The sequence below is a fragment of the Eleutherodactylus coqui genome, unplaced genomic scaffold, assembly GCF_035609145.1.
Source record: "Eleutherodactylus coqui strain aEleCoq1 unplaced genomic scaffold, aEleCoq1.hap1 HAP1_SCAFFOLD_32, whole genome shotgun sequence".
In the NCBI taxonomy this organism is placed as follows: Eukaryota; Metazoa; Chordata; class Amphibia; order Anura; family Eleutherodactylidae; genus Eleutherodactylus; species Eleutherodactylus coqui.
In genome coordinates this window covers 369,927-386,971 of record NW_027101865.1, presented here as the reverse complement: position 1 = coordinate 386,971, position 17,045 = coordinate 369,927, and the positions used below count along the sequence as shown (strand labels likewise).

The window sequence follows — 17,045 nt, the reverse complement described above, 5'->3', positions numbered from 1 at the left end:
GGGGGCAAACACAAGGCCAAGTACTACTAGTGATCAGAGGACTGTAGAACCTTCTCCGAAGCGAGGGACGTTTCTCCCGCAGTCACACAATACTCCATGGAGACAAAAACTGATTCATTGCATGTGATACATCACAAGGTCACAGAGACCTCTTCAGAGCAGCTCAGCGCAGGATATCACAATCTATATAGTGTACGAGGATCAACTATATACACTAACCACTCCAGGGATTACATAGAAGCATATGGGAAGGGGGGTATAGGGCTCAGGAAATAACTATAAGAGCTTACATTATACGGGGGAGCGGACCCTACTAACCATAAAGGATTACACTATACAAGAGAGAGAGGACCCCGCTGACCATAAGAGCTTACACTCTACAGAAGAGAGAGAACCTCACTGACCATAAGAGCTTACACTCTACAGGAGAGAGAGGAACCCACTGACCATAAGAGCTTACACTCTACCGGAGAGAGAAGACCTCGCTGACCATAAGAGCTTACACTCTACAGAAGAGAGAGAACCTCACTGACCATAAGAGCTTACACTCTACAGGAGAGAGAGGAACCCACTGACCATAAGAGCTTACACTCTACAGAAGAGAGAAGACCTCACTGACCATAAGAGCTAACATTCTACAGGAGAGAGAGGACCCTACTGACCATAAGAGCTTACACTCTACAGGAGAGAGAAGATCCCGCTGACCATAAGAGCTCACACTCTAGAGGAGAGAGAAGACCTCACTGACCATAAGAGCTTACACTCTACAGGAGAGAGAAGACCTCACTGACCATAAGATCTTACACTCTACAGGAGAGAGAAGACCCTGCTGACTATAAAAGCTCACACTCTACAGGAGAGAGAAGACCTGGCTGACCATAAGAGCTTACACTCTACAGGAGAGAGAAGACCTCGCTGACCATAAGAGCTTACACTCTACAGAAGAGAGAAGACCTCACTGACCATAAGAGCTAACATTCTACAGGAGAGAGAGGACCCTACTGACCATAAGAGCTTACACTCTACAGGAGAGAGAAGATCCCGCTGACCATAAGAGCTCACACTCTAGAGGAGAGAGAAGACCTCACTGACCATAAGAGCTTACACTCTACAGGAGAGAGAAGACCTCACTGACCATAAGATCTTACACTCTACAGGAGAGAGAAGACCCTGCTGACTATAAAAGCTCACACTCTACAGGAGAGAGAAGACCTGGCTGACCATAGGAGCTTACACTCTACAGGAGAGAGAAGACCTCGCTGACCATAAGAGCTTACACTCTACAGAAGAGAGAAGACCTCACTGACCATAAGAGCTAACATTCTACAGGAGAGAGAGGACCCTACTGACCATAAGAGCTTACACTCTACAGGAGAGAGAAGACCCCGCTGACCATAAGAGCTCACACTCTAGAGGAGAGAGAAGACCTCACTGACCATAAGAGCTTACACTCTACAGGAGAGAGAAGACCTCACTGACCATAAGATCTTACACTCTACAGGAGAGAGAAGACCCTGCTGACTATAAAAGCTCACACTCTACAGGAGAGAGAAGACCTGGCTGACCATAAGAGCTTACACTCTACAGGAGAGAGAAGACCTCGCTGACCATAAGAGCTTACACTCTACAGGAGAGAGAAGACCTGGCTGACCATAAGAGCTCACACTCTACAGGAGAGAGAGGACCCTGCTGACCATAATAGCTTACACTCTACAGGAGAGAGAGGACCCTGCTGACCATAAGAGCTCACACTCTACAGGAGAGAGAAGACCCAGCTGACCATAAGAGCTCACACTCTACAGGAGAGAGAAGACCTGGCTGACCATAAGAGCTTACACTCAACAGGTGAGAGAAGACCCTGCTGACTATAAAAGCTCACACTCTACAGGAGAGAGAAGACCCTGCTGACCATAAGAGCTTACACTCTACAGGAGAGAGAAGACCTTGCTGACCATAAGAGCTTACACTCTACAGGAGAGAGAAGACCTGGCTGACCATAAGAGCTTACACTCTACAGGAGAGAGAGGACCCCGCTGACCATAAGACCATACACTCTACAGGAGAGAGAAGACCTCGCTGACCATAGGAGCTTACACTCTACAGGAGAGAGAGAGAGAGGATACTGCTGACCATAAGAGCTTACACTCTACAGAAGAGAGAAGACCCCGCTGTCCATAAGAGCTTACACTCTACAGGAGAGAGAGATAGGACACCACTAATCATAAGAGCTTACACTCTATATGAGAGACCATCCCAATGACCACAAGAGTTACGCAGATTTCCCTGCGGCCCGCAGAGTGGCACAGTGGGTATGGGCACAGCGGTGCAGTCACCTGTGACTATAGCACAGAGTTATAAATTATGCTGCATGAAGTGCCCGCTGTCGGTGCCAGGACGGATACCACCTCTGGGGTCCTATTATCCGCGGTCTTGTCGGTTGTCCCCCAGAAACAGATGTGAGCGGTCGGGTAACAAGGTGGTATGTCAGCGACTGACACTGGGATCCTATAATACATCTGCTCAGTGCAGTGGTGCAGTGCAAGGGTTAATCTATCTCTGCGGATGGAGGCAGCTCGGATCTTTGCGAGACCCTTATTGGTGAAGCGTACCACTGACTGAGCTAATAAAGGGCTCTGCTGCTAGGCTGGTACGCAGTGCTGCATTATCCGGGCGCGGGGCTGGAATTTGCACATAATAGCCCTCTGACTGAGCGCTGTATTATCTGCCAGGCACTAGGACCCAGATGGGCCTTAGCCCTGCACTGCACTAGGATGGACATGTCAGCACTGGGCAGCATCAGCCTGGCATCAGCGGAGGATGCCGGGGGTCTCTAGACCTGCACAGCCCAGCGCCCGTCACTTCACCAGCAGCCATGCTTCAGAAAAGCAGCTGAATAAAGGAGCCGAGACGAGCAGCATGGCCCAAAGCAAGAGGCACACTTACAGCCGGGTAAGTGCAGAGGTGGCACTGCCACGCTATGGAATGTATAGGGCTGGCGGGGGAGGTGTGATGTCAGGGTGTGTCATCATATGTGTAGGAGGGGTGCAGTGGGAACGAGAATAATATTCCCTATTTCTATATGGTAGCGCAAAAATATTCAGATACCAGCTATATCCGTGGTCTTGTCTGCGACCCCAAACAATTGGTGCGGCCGTTGGTCTTACAGTTTGCTGCCATCGTGTCACCTCTATTAAACGCTATAGCCTATGAGCATCATATAGGGCTGACACTCTCCTGTATGCCTGTGCAACAAATACCGCCTATGGAACTATGGCGCATATTCTGTGTATTGCGAAACGCTTGCAGCAGGTGCAGCTTGTTGCTTAATGTGGTACCTTTTATGGTATACTGACACGACGGAGGCCATAGATGGCTATATCCCATTCTATATGATTATTTCATCACGCCCAAAACGTCCAAATTACTATCAGGTGTCACCAGGAATGGCGCAGTTCATTCTTAAATATTGGGTGAATTACGTAACCCCACCGAGACTTAACTAGAAGGTAAATAAATGACAAGGGCTACCGATGAACAAAGTGGGAGCAGCGTGCTTATCTGTAGTACTGCAGGGGTTAATAGCACTGACTTACTAGTGTGCATACCTGTGGTATTGCAGGGGTTAATATTACTGACTCAGTAGTCTGGGTACCAGTAATGCTACAGGGGTTAATATTAGTGATCCGCTAGTAGGTGTGTGATTAGCTGTAGCACTGCGGGGGTTAATAGCAGCAGCAGGTGTGCGCACCTGTAAGGTCCAGGTTACACAGGGGCACTGCCACAACTTCAGGTTTATGATGCAGCTTTTGAAAAGGGTTTTTGGGACGAACATGGCGGCTCTCTTCTTATACCCTCCTGGTTTGGGCTTCAACAACTGCAACAAAGAACCTGCCCAACACCCTACCCATCAACCTGCCCAACACCCTGCCCATCAACTTGCCCAACACTCTGACCAACACCCTGCCCAACACTCTGATCAACACCCTACCCATCAACCTGCCCAACACCTTCCCCATCAACCTGCCCAACAACCTACCCATCAACCTGCCCAACACCCTGCCCATTAACTTGCCCATCAACCTGCCCAACACCCTGCCCATCACTCTGACCAACACCCTACCCATCAACCTGCCCAACACCCTGCCCATCAACTTGCCCAACACTCTGCCCAACACTCTGATCAACACCCTACCCATCAACCTGCCCAACACCTTCCCCATCAACCTGCCCAACAACCTACCCATCAACCTGCCCAACACCCTGCCCATTAACTTGCCCATCAACCTGCCCAACACCCTGCTCATCACTCTGACCAACACCCTACCCATCAACCTGCCCAACACCCTGCCCACCAACCTGCCCAACACTCTGACCAACACCCTACCCATCAACCTGCCCAACACCCTAACCATCAACCTGCCCAACACCCTACCCATCAACCTGCCCAACACTCTGCCCATCAACCTGCCAACAGCCTACCCATCGACCTGCCCAACACCCTGCCCATCAACCTGCCCAACACCCTGCCCAACACTCTGCCCATCAACCTGCCCAACACTCTACCTATCAATCTGCCCAACACCCTGCCCAACATCATGCCCGTGTGATGGCACTCTGGGACTTTGTGGCGCTGGTGACTACAGAGTGACCGCTGCAGTCCAGAAGATTACACACAACATCAGATAGTAATACAATCATTGATCTGTTAGTAGAACTACAGAAAGTCTCAATGCGGCCCAAGCCTGATAGACTTCAAGAGTACTGACTCAGTCAATAGCAACAAAGGTGTAGTGCTGCAGGGGATAGTATTAGTGACTATGTAGAAGCAGTGGGGGTACCTACGCTTTTGCAGCAGCTCAGTAGTAATAGTAGTGTGTATACCTATATTTTTGCAGTAGCTCAGAAATAGCAGCAGTGTGGGTACCTATAATTTTACAGTAGTTCAGTAGTAGCAGTGTGGGTAACCACACTTTGCAGTAACTCAATAGTAGTGATTGCAGTGTGGGTATCTAGACTTTTGGAGTAGCACAGTAGTAGCTGCAGTGTGGGTAACTATGCTTCTGGAGTAGCACAGTAGTAGCTGCAGTGGGAGTATCTACATTTTTGGAGTAGCACAGTAGTAGCTGCAGTGTGGGTATCTACTCTTTTGGAGTAGCACAGTAGTAGCTGCAATGGAGGTATCTACACTTTTGGAGTAGCACAGTAGTAGCTGCAGTGGGAGTATCTACATTTTTGGAGTAGCACAGTAGTAGCTGCAGTTGGGGTATCTACACTTTTGGAGTAGCACAGTAGTAGCTGCAATGGAGGTATCTACACTTTTGAAGTAGCACAGTAGTAGCTGCAGTGTGGGTATCTACTCTTTTGAAGTAGCACAGTAGTAGCTGCAGTTGGGGTATCTACACTTTTGGAGTAGCACAGTAGTAGCTGCAATGGAGGTATCTACACTTTTGGAATAGCACAGCAGTAGCTGCAGTCGGGGTATCTACACTCTTGGAGTAGCACAGCAGTAGCTGCAGTGGGGGTATCTACTCTTTTGGAGTTGCACAGTAGTAGCTGCAGTGGCGTATCTACACTTTTGGAGTAGCACAGTAGTAATAGCAGTGTGTATACCTATATTTTTGCAGTAGCTCAGAAATAGCAGCAGTGTGGGTACCTATAATTTTACAGTAGTTCAGTAGTAGCAGTGTGGGTAACCACACTTTGCAGTAACTCAATAGTAGTGATTGCAGTGTGGGTATCTACACTTTTGGAGTAGCACAGTAGTAGCTGCAGTGTGGGTATCTAGACTTTTGGAGTAGCACAGTAGTAGCTGCAGTGGGGTATCTAGACTTTTGGAGTAGCACAGTAGTAGCTGCAGTGGGGTATCTAGACTTTTGGAGTAGCACAGTAGTAGCTGCAGTGTGGGTATCTACACTTTTGGAGTAGCACAGTAGTAGCTGCAGTGTCGGTATCTACACTTTTGGAGTAGCACAGTAGTAGCTGCAGTGTGGGTATCTACACTTTTGGAGTAGCACAGTAGTAGCTGCAGTGTCGGTATCTACACTTTTGGAGTAGCACAGTAGTAGCTGCAGTGTGGGTATCTACACTTTTGGAGTAGCACAGTAGTAGCTGCAGTGTGGGTCTCTACAATTTTGGAGTAGCACAATAGTTGTGGTAGTGAGAGTACCTATAATTTTGCAGTAGCTCAGTAGTGGTAGTGTAATGCCCAATGAACTTACTGTACGTATGGCCAAAGGCCTAGTCCTTGTCACGTGACAGCAGCACTCTATCTGGAAACTCGGGGTGATATGCCGCAGAAATAACAGAGTTAAGTCCAGTAATGGTTCAGCAATCTGAGTGCGCAGATTTACTAACTTTGAAATTTGCAGCAACAACTAGGATACCAGGTCTCTGTAAATGTATTTGCAGCAAGTACACCAAGATGCAGCAATCTGAGTACAACAAGAAGGTGTAGCAGTATTGAATTGAGTATACACTAACCTCAAAGCTCTCACTCACTTTCCTGTAGATTGATTTAACTAGACAATTTCCCCACTAGTGGGTTTACATGAGTAGAATTTGAATGAAGGACTGATGAAGCAGAGGGACCAGTGGCTGTAATACTTATCATGGCTTTGATTTCTTCTTTGTCCTCCACTGTGGTATGCCAAGGGAGCGGGTTCACACCTCACTCTACCTTGGGTGACAAACCTGCTGTAACTGACTCCTCCTCTCCGACAACTGTACTGCAACCTCTCCTTTCTCAGACTTGCCTGAGCCTGTCTAACTGCTCACTGTCACTCCCTTGTATCACCTCTCCCAGTTCCTGCACTTTCTGGACTCCTATTCCTCCTCCTCCTCCTGCTGCATAGAGACTTGAGAAGATGCTCCCCTGCCCTTGGGCTCTGCACCAGTGAAATTGAACCTGACTGTCAGCCAATGAGAGGCCAGCTGACATCAGTGTTAAGCTATAGGCTTAGAGCAGAAGGGGAGACACAGGGTCTCTCCCACAGGCGGCACCTTCTGTATCCATGGATGGCATACAGACAGGTGAGACAGGACAACTGTGCATGATTGTTCTGTAAGTCCCACTGGGCCACTACAGTAGCAGTGTGGGTGCCTATACTTTTGCAGTAGCTCAGTAGTACCGGTAGAAGCAGTGGGAGTACCTGTAACTTTGCAGTAGCTCAGTAGTAGTAGCAGTGTGGGTACCTATACTTTTTCAGTAGCTTAGTAGTAGTAGCAGTGTGGGTAACTATACTTTTCCAGTATATCCATAGTAATAGCAACGTGGGTACCTACACTGCAGTAGCTCAGTAGTAGTAATAGCAGTGTGGGTACCCATACCTTTGCAATAGCAGCAGTGCAAGTCCTTTATTTTGCAGTAACTCAGTAGTAGTAGCAGTATGTGTACTGACACTTTTATAGTAGCTCAGTAGTTGTAGCAGTGTGAGTACCTCCTTTTTCCTAGTAGCTCCATAGTAATAGCAGTGTGGGTGCCCATACTTTTGAAGTAGCTCCATAATAATAGCAGTGTGGGTGCCTATACTTTTGCAGTAGCTCCGTAGTAATAGCAGTGTGGGTGCCCATACTTTTGCAGTAGCTCCGTAGTAATAGCAGTGTGGGTGCCCATACTTTTGAAGTAGCTCCGTAGTAATAGCAGTGTGGATGCCCATACTTTTGCAGTAGCTCCATAGTAATAGCAGTGTGGGTGCCTATACTTCTGCAGTAGTAGTAGCAGTGTTGTGGGGCACCTATATTTCTGCAGTGAGTACGGCTGCATTTATTCGAGCACTAATCTTGACCAAGTTTTGTAGGTTGCGAGACGCACAAATATGAACTCTATTCCTGTGAGTGGAGTTATTCACATGCGAGATGCTTTCCCGCGCAGCGATGTTGTGAGAACAGCGATTGCAGCACGTTCTATCTTTTGTAGTTTCCTCGGAACGCCTCGCTGATTGTTTCCAATGGGACCTTAAGAGACATTCCATGCACTTGTCTACCCAACGATGTGCCTCCAAGTGCAATGTGATGTTTCCCATTGAACGCAGTGGGAAACCCTTCCGATCCTCTGATGCGCCTGAAGATCGCAGTTTTACAGAAGCCAGGCATTGAGTTAAAAACGACCCCCATCGGAGTGACAAACCCGCATTAGTAAGTGCAGTATTGGGCCGAGTTTTACAGCCCAATATACTCGCCTGTGTGAATCTGGCCTTAGTAGTAGAATTCCTCTTTGGTATTTCTTAGACTGTATGGGAGGAAGGTGATAGTCTTTGCAGTCCTACTTGCCTATGGTTTCCAGCTCTGACTCTGCTGGTTGTTAACTTGTACAGATTGGTCCACCTTCGGCTGTATCTATCCCGCTCCACCACACACATAAGCTTCTCTGCAGTCATGTCTAAAAGTTATTGGTCTGGTTAAAAATGTAGCACCTGAGACTCTGGGGGTCCCATCCTACATCACATCCTGAGGTGCAGTGCCAGCGTGTGGCGATGAGCTTCCATGACACAGATCCAGTAGCTGACGCTCGGCGACAGATATAGAGCTGCGATTGTTCTCTGCGGGATGTGATACCGGGAACGTCTCTTTCACTGGAGACTTATCTCCACAATTGGGTTTTCTGTGTATTGTAAGTTTTATCAATGGAGCTGGGAAGTCGCCATGGTAACAGGAAGCGCTGATGACATCATCAGGATCTGGTACTAGAGATCAGGCTTCTCTCTTGTATCCACTCAATATCTAGGCCAAACCCTCCTGTATACTGGTTATACTGTGTATTAGCCCTATCAGGGCCATCTCTTATAGTACGATAGCTCATACAGTATAGATTCCATAGTGTGGTCGCTCGTACAATAGAGTCTCCATAGTGTGGTCGCTCGTACAATAGAGTCTCCATAGTGTGAATGCTCCTACAGTAGATGCTCATTTAACAAACAGAAATGCAAAGTCTCACATCTGGGCAATGTAACAATGTAAAAAAGCACATACAGAATGGGAGGAAGTGGGCTAAGCAGCAGCACATGTGAAAAAAAACTTGGGTGTACTAATAGATCATAGACTGAACATGAGTCAACAGTGTGATGCAGCAGCCAAAAGGCAAACACAATTCTGGGATATATTAAGAGAAGCATAGGGTCTAGATCCATGACATAATTATCCGCCTCTAATCTTCCTTAGTCAGACCTCATCTGGAATACTTTTTCCAGTTTTGGGCACCCCACTTTAAAAAAGACTGACAAACTGGAGCAAGTTCAGAGAAGAGTTACCAAGATGGTGAGCGGTCTGCAAATCATGTGCTATGAGGAACGGTTAAAGGATCTGGAAATGTTTAGCAGAAGAGAAGGCTGAGAGGAGACTTAATAGCTGTCTACAAATGTCCGAAGGGCTGTCACAGTGCAGAGGGATCAACCCTATTCTCATCTGCACAAGGAAAAACTAGAAGCAATGGGATGAAACTGAAAGGGAGGAGACACAGATTAGATATTAGACAGTGAGGGTGAGCAATGAGTGGAACAGGTTGCCACAGGAGCTGGTGAGTTTTCCCTTAATGGAAGCCGTCAGAGGCTTGACAGACATCTGTCTGGGATGATTTAGTGAATCCTGCACTGAGCAGGGGTTCGGACCCGATGACCCTGAAGGTCCCTTCCAACTCTACTATTCTATAAATCTATGAGTTCGATTGCTCTTACATTACAGATTCTACAGTGTAACCGCTTTAACAATAGAGAGCTCCATAGCGTGACCGCTCTTACAGTAGAGAGCTCCATAGAGTGGCCACTGTCAGTAGAGAGCTCCATGGCGTGGCCGCTCTTTCAGTAGAGAGCTCCATGGCGTGGCTGCTCTTTCACTAGAGAGCTCCATGGCGTGGCCGCTCTTTCACTAGAGCTCCATGGCGTGGTCGCTCTTGCACTAGAGAGCTCCATGGCGTGGTCGCTCTTGCACTAGAGAGCTCCATGGCGTGGTCGCTCTTGCACTAGAGAGCTCCATGGCGTGGTCGCTCTTGCACTAGAGAGCTCCATGGCGTGGTCGCTCTTGCACTAGAGAGCTCCATGGCGTGGTCGCTCTTGCACTAGAGAGCTCCATGGCGTGGTCGCTCTTGCACTAGAGAGCTCCATGGCGTGGTCGCTCTTGCACTAGAGAGCTCCATGGCGTGGTCGCTCTTGCACTAGAGAGCTCCATGGCGTGGTCGCTCTTGCACTAGAGAGCTCCATGGCGTGGCCGCTCTTTCACTAAAGAGCTCCATGGCGTGGCCGATCTTTCACTAAAGAGCTCAATGGCGTGGCCGATCTTTCACTAGAGAGCTCAATGGCGTGGCCGATCTTTCACTAGAGAGCTCCATGGCGTGGCCGATCTTTCACTAGAGAGCTCTATGGCATGGCCGATCTTTCACTAGAGAGCTCAATGGCGTGGCCGATCTTTCACTAGAGAGCTCAATGGCGTGGCCGATCTTTCACTAGAGAGCTCCATGGCGTGACCGATCTTTCACTAGAGAGCTCCATGGCGTGGCCGCTCTTTCACTAGAGAGCTCCATGGCGTGGCCGCTCTTTCACTAGAGAGCTCCATGGCGTGGCCGCTCTTTCACTAGAGAGCTCCATGGCGTGGCCGCTCTTTCACTAGAGAGCTCCATGGCGTGGCCGATCTTTCACTAGAGAGCTCCATGGTGTGGCTGATCTTTCACTAGAGAGCTCCATGGTGTGGCCGATCTTGCACTAAAGAGCTCTATGGCATGGCCGCTCTTTCAGTAATGAGCTCCATGGCGTGGCCGCTCTTTCACTAGAGAGCTCCATGGCGTGGCCGATCTTTCACTAGAGAGCTCCATGGCGTGGCCGATCTTTCACTAGAGAGCTCCATGGTGTGGCCGATCTTTCACTAGAGAGCTCTATCGCGTGGCCGCTCTTACAGTAGAGGCTCCATAGTTTTACCGCTCTTACAGTAGAGAGCTCCATAGTTTTACCGCTCTTACAGTAGAGAGCTCAATGGTGTGGTCGAGCTTTCACAAGAGAGCTCCATGGCGTGGCCGCTCTTACAGTAGCGGCTCCATAGTTTTACCGCTCTTACAGTAGAGAGCTCCATAGTGTGGCAACTCTTACAGTAGCGGCTCCATAGTTTTACCGCTCTTACAGTAGAGAGCTCCATAGTGTGGCAACTCTTACAGTAGAGGCTCCATAGTTTTACCGCTCTTACAGTAGAGAGCTCCATAGTTTTATCGCTCTTACAGAAGGGCTCCAGTAGGGCACTTCTTACAGTAGAGGCCATATAGGTTGACCACACTAACAGTAGCTCCTCTACCACATCCAGGGTTTCTTGTCTCATCTGCATTTTCCTAATTGATCCCAAACTTGTTTATCTCTCTTGTTATATACTAGTTCTTTTGCCTTTTTTTGGTTAATCCCGACCATTCATCTTAGTGCTTTTATCACATCTGGGCTCTAATGTCTCATTCCAACTCCTCTACCACCTACAGTGCTGTAAACTAAAGAGTTAATCTCCAGCGGTGATATATCTGACGTAACAACCAGACGATCCATTAATTATGGATAAGCAGTGCCAGGAGACCTTTCTGCTGTTATAACCGTCCCATATTTATTGTGGTAAATAAAAAGGGCGATAATTCAAGAATTATGTGTGGGAAACGGTAGCGATCTCGACCATGGAGCCGACTCAGGAACATCTGTGGGCAATTATCTTATCCTCTCATCCGTTTTGCACTACAAAGTCCCACAGGCTGATAAACGGTCTACAAATCATGCTACCGAAGACCTCTTATTACTACAGACAATTCCATGTCACCAGGCTTTAGTCACTTCTGCGCCTCTGGTTCCTGATGAGGTCCGTAGACCCCTCTGCCCCATGAGAGGACAACAACATTAAGAATGAGACTCTAATTGGGTCATCTACTGGACTAGAAGAGATTCAATGATCTTCAAAATCCACTGGCAAACCCCCTGCAGTGGCTTCTTTGCTGCGGCCCAGTTCCTGCATAAAACATACCACCTTATAACTGGGTTAACTTGACCACATTCGGCATGGTGTTTAGAGGCACCAGCAGGAGGAACGAGCAGAGCTACCAGCGGCTAGATCGAAAATCCACCCAGAAAATTTCTGATGCATATGAACAGGGTTATGAAAGCCCCATTTACATGCATAAGATGTGGATTGTTGGCACACTGGATGCGGATTTCATTGTGGAATCTATGCTGAATCTAATAAATCTGAATGGAGCCTAAGGACCTCCTCACAATTAATGTAGGAATGACAACAGTTAGTTGGACAACTGGTCTTAGTAGGGAATCAATAGTTGATCAGTGAGGTCCACCACATGGGATTACTGTCAATCAAATGATCATCAGTCTGCTGAGCTAATGTATTGCTGTAAATGCATAGCTCCATACACCGAGCAGTGGTTCGGAATGGTATTGTAAGCGAAGCTCCCATTAATTTGAGTGTGACTATACAGGACTGTGTGTTACCAACAACAGATTATCTCCATACAGCCTGGCAAACTTCTGATGGACCTCAGCCAATTGACTATTGATGACCTATCCTGAAGATGCAAACAACTCGTTGAAGAAATTGAGGTTTTGAAGATATTTTTCTATAATCAGAAATGACCTGTTGGATGAATTACAATTTTATGTTAAACGTATTTTTTATTAATTTTTGAAAATTTTCTTTTAATTTTTGATGTCACAATCTATATTTTAAAAAAATCCTAAAAATCCTACAGTTTTCACACTGACCAATAAGCTTGATGATAGTCAAAACGTCCTGTTCTGTAGAGAAAACTTCTCAGCTGTCATCTCATTATCATCACAGGCAGGATTACACTGAAGGATAACCCTTATATATAGATAACACAGGATCCACCATTCATTATATGTGATGTCACAGCTCACCTCCTCCCCCTTACACAGGTCAGACAGTATGCCTACATAATTATCCAGTAAAAAGCAACGGGTCAGCCCTTAGTCCATTGGGTGATCTGTCATTGAGTTCTGCTGTAAAGCATATCTCTATGCTGTGGCCAAGGTCCTAGACTATTGCATCTCTTGCCTCCCATTGGTGTTGGTCATGGCCAGCGCCATGTTCCTCTTTTTTCCTGCAGGTGATGCGTCCTTCCACCCAGCACTTCAGCTATCACCGCTGCCCAAAAGATGTGCTTATATGGCCAGCCTGCCTCTTAAAGGGCTAGTGAATCCACACAGCTTTTCAGTCCCCAGCCAACCCGGATAGGCTCCACTCTCTTTAATGCACCCTCTCCCACTGGAGGGTGCCTAAGTAATTTAGTGTCCTATTGTGCTAATGTGTTTGTGTCTGATCTCCTGATTTTTGATTCGTTCTTGACCTATTCACCTTTCCTGGTTTCTCCTATCTTGACCTTGGCTTTCTCATTGACCATGATTCTTCTGCCTGACCCTTGGTTTGCTTCTAGAATACCCAAGGAATCTGTATGTCTTGACCTCGACTCTCTTACTCAACTATATCTCTGTCTACACTCTCCAGTACCATCCTTTGGTATTCCTAACCAAGCTGCACCAGCTGCCTCTTAACCAAGACTGTTTCTAGAGTAGTGGTCTGGGATTCTTTGAACCAAAGACCAGATCCCAATTTTTGGGATAAAAGTGTAAAAACGAGGATCCTCAAGTACAACTTTCAGAACTAGTCCTAAGCCAGCTCAGGCAAGATGGCCACCCCCATAGTTACGTACAGATAATAGAACCCTGAAGTGAGATTCTATAAGGCACTACTCTTAAAAATATTCTAGATCCAGCCACATCAAGATTTGAAGATTTCCAAAAGCATTCACATCTGCAAGCACCAGGGAAGTTCTTTTTTTTCATATCCCAAATCGGGCCCCCCAAATAAAGATTGGACAGTTGGATTTCATGGTGATAACTTACCATCAGAGGTGTCTGGCAGCAGCTCAAGTACTGTTCACACATATGAATACATGCAGGCTCAGCTAAGCGTAGGTTGTATGGGGAAGGTCAGTCAAATGAGCATTTGGCCAACAGCTCTCTAATGTGTGTCCCTCTATGGAATCTATTTAATCAGTTGTACATGTAATACACAATACATAAGTAGGAACATACAGCCTCTGTAATGATGCTGGCTGGACACTAGATAACAGAACTGGACTTCACCTACAGCAGTCGCCTTTCCTAGTTACTAATAATTTCTCTCAGCACTCAGATACCCCCCAGTCTTACAGTAGAGCCAAATAGTGTTACAACTGGACAGCTAGATGTATGAAACACATATCAACACTAACAGGAACAAAATTAGGCACTCACCAATGGATGAAATAGTGGATGAAAAAGGGTGGTGATGGTAATCAGATAATGGTGCAGATGCTTGATGGAAACCGCATCTAACCTTGACTTTACCTAAGTTTTTTTCCTAATCTGTTTGTAATGTTGACCCTAACACCGGACACCACTGTCCCTGAAGATATCCCTAATGGAACTCCTATCTGAAATACTATCCCTGACAAACCAAAGGGCAGTAGGACTCAGACACAAGAAACCAGACTGAGCAGTGAATAAGGGCTCCTGCCCATCAACGGATATTTGCTGCAGAATCCATACCATGCTATGGGAAATCAATTCTTCCTGCACACATGCGGAAACCAATTGCGGTTTCTGGCAACAGTAGAAAAATTGCAGCATGCTTCATTTTTCTGTGGATTCCACATGGACAGCTTCAATTGAAGTCAATGGAAGCCATCCGATCTGTGGCCCTTCCGCAATGTAATTGCGGAAACGTTGTTGACTCCGTAGGATGATGCAGGAAAAGTAGGAGTTTTTAAAAAAAACCTGTACTGCGTATGTCCGACGGCTCACCTTGTGGACCATCCACAGTACAGATCAAAAGGAAAGACATCAGGTACACGCGGACGCCACTGCTGGCAGAACCAGATTCCGCTGCAGAATTCCGCATGTGGAATCCAGCTCTGCAGCTAGTATAAGAATAAGACACCAGAAGCATACAAAGAATACTGGATTTAAATGCACATAGCTTACGCTATAACCAGCAACACACTGCAAAAGCCAGGAATATTTAAAAAGAGGCTAACTAATTGGAAACTCTTCTTCAAATGTGGCTGGGCTGCAGCAGTGTGGTCAGCTGACCCATTTTAATAGATCAGTTGCGGGACAGATACATTACTACTGCTCCAACATAAAACTAGGGTACAAGACATGAAAGAACAGCTTTATGTTTGTACGGCAGAGAATGCATCATATTTGTTCATTCTCTACCATAGTTTAATACTGGGGAAGACTAAAGCTGAACTTCTGCATTCCCAGTGAGCTTCTGTAGATAAGCACCATGTTAGTACTAGCATGTATACATTATTACCTTGGCTTCCTGGAAGTTTTTTTTTCTGTGGTGGTAGCTTTCATCCTTTTACCACAAAAGAATTTCTTACTAGTCCTTTTTGCATACTGTAAATATTTTTATTTTTCTTGTTTTATGCTATCAAATAGTTCAGTAAAGAATAGATAATGAACTTTTTGACAGGGGTGAACCTAGCCCCTCTGCTGCCTGCGGCAATCTATAGGGAGGCACCCCTTTTATTGCCATGCAGCAAGTTGGGCCACTCAGCTGAGGCACCGCCCCCGCTTAAAGTGGGGTCCGGCGGGGTGGTCAGAGTTTACATAAAGCAGGTGCAATATCAGTGTGAACTCTTTGTAGGCAACCAGCCAGCATGAGCTGCATCCAGAGCGCACAGTACAGCATGTGGGTTGCAGTGGCAGCTTGTGCCTTCCTGAAGGCTTGCTGTAATCCTGCCTAAAAAGCTGCTGGTAATAGTACAATATACTGTAATATAGAAATACTGAAGTATATCGTACAAGCCGTCTGATCACAAGTTCGAGTCCCCTATGAGGACTAAAAAGAATAAAAAATAAGCTTAACAGTTTTTATAAGGATTACAAAAAATGTAAAAGCAAAAAAAAATACATTTTTCCAGTACAATCATACAAAAATCAAAGCAAAAAAAACCATAATTGGTCTTGTGACATCTATATCTGCACTATAAAATATCACATTAGCTTTTGTGTACCATAAATGTTGTAGAAAGGAAATCACTGTGCCAGGATGGCATTTTTTGAGCACCTCCTTGGCCCAAAAAAGGAACAGGAATAAAAAGGGATCAAAAAGTCTTATGTATCCAAAAATGGAAACAATAAGGACTACAGATCACAAAAAAACAGCCCCGTCTGGGAAAAAAAAGTTATAGGTCTCAGGAAATGGTGAGAAAAAGCAATTTTTTTAAAGTAAAGGCTATTTTTTTAAATTTTAGAAGTAATAAAACATAAAAAAAATATATAAAACTAGTATCACGAGCATAGTGATTATCGGTCAGCCGTGTCACAGCCGCAGCGGGACTAAACATTGCGTGAAGGTGTGCACAAATCTGACGTTTGTGCGCCGGTTCAGACGGCCAGGGTCCAGTGCATATACGCCAAGCTCGGAATGCCGTAAGGGGGGGTTGTGCTTGGCAACTAGCTCCTGCCCCATGCTTGCCCCTCCCATTGCAAATAGCAGGAAAGGGGCGGAGAGGAGGAGGGAAGGGGGTGGGTGTTTAGTAGAAACACTGCTAAACTCCCTACCACCTCCCTTCTCTGCTAGCTGTCATAGGCTCCCATAGAAGTCTATGGGAGCCGCCACCGGTGTAAAAGTGCCCAGGCTGAAATGAGAACCGTATGTGCTATCTTGGCCGGCCGGGTGCTTTTACACTTTGGGAATACGCCCATCTGAACTGATGCATTGTAAACCAAAGCATCAGATGGGCAGCGTATATCGGCCGGCTGTGAAAGCATAATAAAGCCTGCAACTATACTGACTGACAGAATAAAGTGAACAGGTCCTGTGCATGCCATAAAACATGAATGTATGAAGTAGATTGTGTGATGCGTCTCTAGCCGCACCAAAAGCCACCGGAGGAGTTTGATGCAGAATTCAAATTGGCTTGAAAGCTGCAATTCAGCATCGAAATCTGCGGTTCGACGTGCGGGTGTTGGGGTGGAATTCCACAGCTGCGGATTTGGTTGCATCCTGCG

The 17,045-nt window shown here is 46.6% G+C and overlaps 1 protein-coding gene across 4 annotated transcripts in view; it reads left to right on the top strand.

Annotated features, from left to right (window-relative positions):
* Window positions 1-2,802: 2,802 nt before the first annotated feature.
* The window catches only part of LOC136592632 (dynactin subunit 1-like), a 99,644-nt gene continuing 85,401 nt past the window's right edge, over window positions 2,803-17,045 (top strand). For all 4 annotated transcript variants that reach the window (XM_066588619.1, XM_066588618.1, XM_066588617.1 and 1 more), the window contains exon 1: window positions 2,803-2,949. In XM_066588619.1, the coding sequence (XP_066444716.1) occupies window positions 2,818-2,949 (132 nt within the window). In that variant the 5' untranslated portion in view covers window positions 2,803-2,817. The remainder of the gene's footprint in view (window positions 2,950-17,045) is intronic.